We start from the raw sequence: 6,516 nt of genomic DNA, 5'->3' as shown, positions 1-6,516 counted from the left end.
ATGGGAAAAGATAGTTGCAAATGACATATCAGATAAAGGGCTAATATCTAAAATATACAAGGAACTCACCAAACTTCACACCCACAAAACAAATAACCCAGTGAAGAAATGGGCAGAAGACATGAACAGACACTTCTCCAAAGTAAACAGTTTTTTTCTAAAATATATTTTGAGAGATAGAAAGTGTGTGTGTAAGAGCAAGGGAGGGGCAGAGAGAGAGAGGAAGAGAGAGAATCCCAAGCAGGTTCCTCATTAGCAGTGAGGGGCTCCATCTCATGATCATGACCTGAGCTGAAATCAAGAGTTGGATGCTTGACTGACTGAGCCACCCAGGGACCTCTATCCTTTTTTTCTTTTCTTTTTTAATGCTTCCTGGATTGCTGAAAACTTCTGTTAATTTCCAAGTTCTGAAAAAGTTTATTAGGCATTTTGCCACTTTTCTCATTGCTTTCAAGAACGGAGAATTTTCAGAGGTCTGCCATTTTTGCTGAAATATTCTCAGAATTTATTTCTGTATATGAGATCAAATAGGGATTTAACTTTTTGTAGATGGATAACTAGTTTTACATCACAGTTATTAAATAAATTGTACTTTCCCACTAAATTAAAGTGGCATTTTAAAAAAATGTCATGTTTTGCTGTTATTAAGCTTCCTTATGTCCCTGGACATATCTCTGGACTTGCTTTTGTCTTATCCAATAAATTTGTTAAAAGGGAGCAATTTATCATCATCTTAGCCAAATTTAGTTTTGTGAACTTGAGCAAGTTACTTCTCCTCTCTACCCTTCTATCTCTATCTGCACAATAGATGACAATCTCATAAGGTTGTTGAAAAGATTAGAAATTGTTGTCAGGTACATTGCAGGAGTTGGTACATAGTAAACTCAAATATTTTAATTGCATATTGATGTTGATAAAAACTTTTACTATTTAAAGCTGTGATGAATTTGCGAAATGACTGCCTTTTATTCTTTCATTTCAGTCTTGGATTATATCAATGGAGTGATAAAGTAGTTCGAAAAGTGGAGAGATTATGGAATGTTCGAGATAATAAGATAGTTCCTCACACTGTGTATCTTCTAGTAACACCTCGTGTTGTCGTATGTATTACCCTACTTCTTCATGTTTCATGTACCATGTACTCTTTTCCTTTTTTATGATCTTTTCTTTACTAATCATTATTGCTTAAGATCTTAAAAGTAAATTTCAGAGCCTATAATAAGGAAACTAATATAAAAGCAGTAACAGTAACGATACAAGCCAAGAGAAATCTGTCAATAGCTCTCATGACTCCGTTCTACTTACTGCTTTAAGCCAGGGCCCCTCTACTATGATACCTCTTAGGATCACTGGTACTACTTGCACAGTTGCTGATCATTTCATTATGTAGTCTATATTAGTCAAGGTTGTCCAGAGAAATAGAACCAACAAAATGTATTGCCTAAGAAAGAGGGCTAGAAATGAAAGGGAGGGAAGGAAATTTATTTGAAGGAAATGGCTCCTGCTTGTGCAGGTTTGGAGATTCAAAACTCTGAGAAGGTAGGCTGGCAGGCTGGACACTCAGGGAAGAGTTGCATTTTGAGTCCAAGGACAGTAAGCTAGCAGAATTCCTTCTTGTTCAGGCAAAGTCAGTCTTTGTTCTATTAAGGCCTTCAGTTGATTGGATGAGGCCTGTCTATATTATGGAGGGTAATTTGCTCTACTTAAAGTCCACTAATTTAAATATTAATCTCATCCAAAAACACCCTTACTGAAACATTCAGAATGATGTTTGATCAAATATCTGGACAATGTGGCCTAGCCAAGCAAATGGTTAATAAAATTAACCACTAATTCATTTCCCATTTAATTATTATTAAATTAGCCATTAAATTAATAAATTTAACCATTTAACTATATTATTTTTAAATAAACTCTACCCCCAGCATGGGGTTCAAATTCACAACCCCAGAATCAAAAGTTGCATGCTCTACTGACTGAGCCAGCTAGGTACCCCTGCCTTCTGGATTTTTGCACTGTTCCTGGGATATTTCCTATCACTGGAAATTTCTTTCTTTCTTTTTTTTTTTAATATAGTTTATTGTCAAATTGGTTTTCATATAACACTATCACTGGAAATTTCTAACTAAAGGATAGGAAAAACCAAATGAGCAAAATTGTATTTTAATAAAGAAGTTATTTTTCTTCAATGACCATATCTATAAGAGCAGTGGATACCTTCATTAAAAACATTGTTGACATAATTGTTACAAATAGCAATCATGTTAGTCTATAGTTTTTTTTTAAATATATGTGACTTAAAATCTTCAAATAGAGGAAAATATATTAAGAGAATTTACTAGCAGAGGAGTGTAATAGTATCAATATATATATATTTTTTCTTTTATAGTTTATTGTCAAGTTGGTTTTCATATAACACCCAGTGCTCATTTCAACAAGTGCCTTCCTCCATGCCCATCACCCCTTTTCCCTTCTCCCCCTCAGTTTGTTCTCAGCTTGTTTTCAACCCTCAGTTTGTTCTCAGTATTTAAGAGTTTCTTATGGTTTGCCTCCCTCCTTCTCCTTAACTATTTTTCCCCTCCCCCACCCCAATGCTCCTCTATTAAGTTTCTTCTGTTCCACATATGAGTGAAAACATATGTTATCTGTCCTCCGCCTGACTTATTTCACTTAGCATAACACCTATGAGTTCCCTCCACTTTGCTACAAATGGCCAGATTTCATTCTTTCTCATTGCCATGTAGTATTCCATTGTATATATAAACCATATCTTCTTGATCCATTTACCACTTGATGGACATTTAGGCTGTTTCCATGTTTTGGCTATTGTTGACAGTGCTGCTATGAACATTGGGGTATATGTGCCCCTATGCATCAGCACTCCTATATCCCTTGGGTAAATTCCTAGCAGTGCTATTGCTGAGTGATAGGGGAGTTCTGTTGTTAATTTTTTTAGGAACCTCCACACTGTTTTCCAGAGTGGCTGCACCAATTTATATTCCCGCCAGCAGTGTAGGAGGGTGCCCGTTTCTCTGCATCCTCGCCAGCATCTATCATCTCCTAATTTGTTCATTTTAGCCACTCTGACCAGCGTGAGGTGGTATCTCAGTGTGGTTTTGATTTGTATTTCTCTGATGATGAGTGACACTGAGCATCGTTTCATGTGTCTGTTGACCATCTGGATGTCCTCTTTGGAGAAGTGTCTGTTCATGTCTTCTGCCCATTTCTTTACTGGGTTATTTGTTATTTGGGTTGGAGTTTGGTGAGTTCCTTATGGATTTTGGATACTAGCCCTTTATTCAATATGTCATTTGTAACTATCTTTTCCCATTCCGTTGGTTGCCTATTCGTTTTCTTGATTGTTTCCTTTGCTGTGCAAAAGCTTTTTATCTTGATGAGGTCCCAAGAGTTCATTTTTGCTCTTGATTCTCTTGCCTTTGGGGATGCGTCAGGTAAGAAATTGCTGTGGCTGAGGTCAAGGAGGCTGTTTCCTGCTTCCTCCTCTAGGGTTTTTATGGTTTCTTGTCTCACATTCAGATCCTTCATCCATTTTGAGTTTATTTTTGTGTATGATGTAAGAAAGTGATCTAATTTCATTCTTCTGCATGTTGCTATCCAGTTCTCCCATCACCATCTGTTAAAGAGGCAGTCTTTTTTCCATTGGATACTCTTTCCTGCTTTGTCAAAGATTAATTGCCAGTACATTTGTGGGTCCAGTTCTGGGTTCTCTATTCTATTCCATTGGTCTATGTGTCTATTTTTGTGCTAAAAACATACTGTCTTGATGGTAACAGTTTTGTAGTAGAGGCTAAAGTCTGGAATTGTGATGCCTCTTGCTTTGGTTTTCTTCTTCAATATGACTTTAGCTATTCGGGGTCATTTGTGGTTCCATATGAATTTGAGGATAGTTTGTTCTAGCTTTGAGAAGAATGCTGGTGCAATTTTGATGGGGATTGCATTGAATGTGTAGATTGCTTTGGGTAGTAATGACATTTTAACAGTATTTATTCTTCCAATCCATGAACATGGAATGTTTTTCCATTTATTTGTGTCGTCTTCAATTTCATAAGTTTTCTATAGTTTTCATCATACAGATCTTTTACCTCTTTGGTTAGGTTTATTCCTAGGTATATTATGGGGTTTTGTGCAGTTCTGAATCGGATTGGTTTCTTGATTTCTCTTTCTGTTGCTTCATTATTGATGTATAAAAATGCAACCGATTTCTGTACGTAGATTTTGTACCCTGCGACTTTGCTGAATTCATGGATCAGTTCTAGTATGCTTCTGGTGGAGTCTTTCAGGTTTTCCATGTAGAATATCATGTCATCTGCGAAAAGTGAAAGTTTGACTTCATCTTTGCCAATTCCGATGTCTTTTATTTCCTTTTGTTGTCTGATTGCTGATGGTAGGACTCCCAGCACTATGTGAAACAACAGTGGTGAGAGTGGACATCCTTGTCGTGTTCCTGATCTCAGGGGGAAAGCTCTCAGTTTTTTCCCATTGAGGATGATATTAGCTGTGGGCTTTTCATAAATGACATTTTATGATGATTAAGCAAGTTCTTTCTATTTCAACTTTCTCAAGCGTTTTTATTAAGAAAGGTTGCTGTATTTTGCCAAAGCTTTTTCTGTACCTATCGATAGGATCATATGGTTTTTTCTTTTCTTTTGTTAATGTGATGTCACACTGATTGATTTGCGAATATTGAGCCAGCCCTGTAACCCACGAATGAATACCACTTGATCATGATGGATAATTCTTTTTATATGCTGTTTAATTTGATTTGCTAGTATCTTGTTGAGGATTTTTGCATCTGTATTCATCAAGGATATTGGCCTGTAGTTCTCTTTTTTTGCTGGGTTTCTATCTGATTTGGGAATCAAAGTGATGCTGGCATCATAGATTAAGTCCAGAAGTTTTCCTCCCATTTCTATTTTTTGGAATAGCTTGAGAAGAATGGATACTAACTCTGATTTAAATGTCTGGTAGAACTCCCCAGGGAAGCCATCTGGCCCTGGGCTCTTATTTGTTGGGAGATTTTTGATAACTAATTTCTTCACGAGTTATGGGTCTGTTCAGATTTTCTATCTCTTCCTGTTTGAATTTTGGTAGTGCGTGTGTGTTTAGGAGTTTGTCTGTTTCTTCTAGGTTGTCCAGTTTGTTGGCATATAAATTTTCATAGTATTCCCTGATAATTGCTTGTTTTTCTGAGAGACTGGTTGTAATAAATCCATTTTCATTTGTGATTTTGTCTATTTGGATGCTCTCTTTTTGAAGAGTCTGGCTAGAGGTTTATCAATTTTGTTTATTTTTTTTTTAAACCAACTCTTGGTTTCATTAATCTGTTCAACTGGTTTTTTTTATTCTATATTGTTTATTTCTGCCCTGATCTTTTTTATTTCTCTCTTCTGCTGGGTTTGGGGTGTTTTTGCTGCTCTACTTCTAGTTCCTTTAGGTGCACTGTTAGATTTTGTATTTGCACTTTTTCTAGTTTCTTGAAATAGGCCTGGATTGCAATGTATTTTCCTCTTAGGACTGCCTTTACTGCATCCCAAAGAGTTTGGATTGTTGTATTTTTATTTTGTTTCCATATATTTTTAAATTTCTTCTCTAATTGCCTGATTGGCCCATTCATTCTTTAGTAGGGTGTTCTTTAACTTCCATGTTTTTGGAGGTTTTCCAGACTTTTCTCTGTGATTGATTTCAAATTTCATAGCATTATGATCTGAAAGTGTGCATGGTATGATCTGAATTTATTTGTATTTATTGAGGGCTGCTTTATGACCCAGTATGTGATTTATCTTGGAGAATGTACTATGTGCACTCGGGAAGAAAGTGAATTCCATAACCTCAGGATGTAGAGTTCTAAATATATCTGTCAAATCCATCTGGTCCAATGTGTCATTCAGGTCCATTGTTTCTTTACTGATTTGCTGTCTATTTGATCTATCCATTTCTGTAAGTAGAGTATTAAAGTCCCCTGAAATTAGCACATTTTTATCAATAAGATTGTTTCTGTCTGTGATTAATTGTTTTATGTATCTGGGTGCTTCCAAACTCAGTACATAGACGTTTATAATTGTTAGCTCTTCCTGATGGATAGACCCTGTAATTATTATATAATGCCCTTCTTCATCTGTTGTTACTGCCTTTACTTTTAATGACCAGTTTGTCCGATATAAGTATGGCTACTCCAGCTTTCTTTAGACTTCCAATAGTATGATAGATATTTCTCCATCCCCTTACTTTCAATTTAAAGGTGTCCTCAGGTCTAAAATGAGTCTCTTGTAGACAGAAAATAGATGGATCTTGTTTTTTTATGCATTCTGCTACCCTATGTCTTTTGATTGGAGCACTTAGTCCATTTACATTCAGTGTTGTTGAAAAATATGAGTTTAAAGTCGTTGTGTTCTCTGTGTAGGATTCATGCTTGTAGTGGGGTCTCTGGTACTTTGTGTTCCTTGCAACATTTCCCTCATAGAGAGAGTCCCCCTTAGGATTTCTTGTAGGGTTGAT

The 6,516-nt window shown here is 36.2% G+C and overlaps 1 protein-coding gene across 1 annotated transcript in view; it reads left to right on the top strand.

The window, feature by feature from the left end:
* Nucleotides 1–6,516, top strand: part of LMLN (leishmanolysin like peptidase) — a 71,822-nt gene that overhangs the window by 32,483 nt on the left and 32,823 nt on the right. The window contains exon 9 of the mRNA XM_029939474.1: nt 983–1,100. Within this exon, the coding sequence (XP_029795334.1) occupies nt 983–1,100 (118 nt within the window). The remainder of the gene's footprint in view (nt 1–982; nt 1,101–6,516) is intronic.

The sequence above is a fragment of the Suricata suricatta genome, chromosome 5 (assembly GCF_006229205.1).
Source record: "Suricata suricatta isolate VVHF042 chromosome 5, meerkat_22Aug2017_6uvM2_HiC, whole genome shotgun sequence".
Lineage (NCBI taxonomy): Eukaryota > Metazoa > Chordata > Mammalia > Carnivora > Herpestidae > Suricata > Suricata suricatta.
Note: the sequence above shows the minus strand (reverse complement) of the source record. Positions and strands in the feature narration are given on the sequence as shown.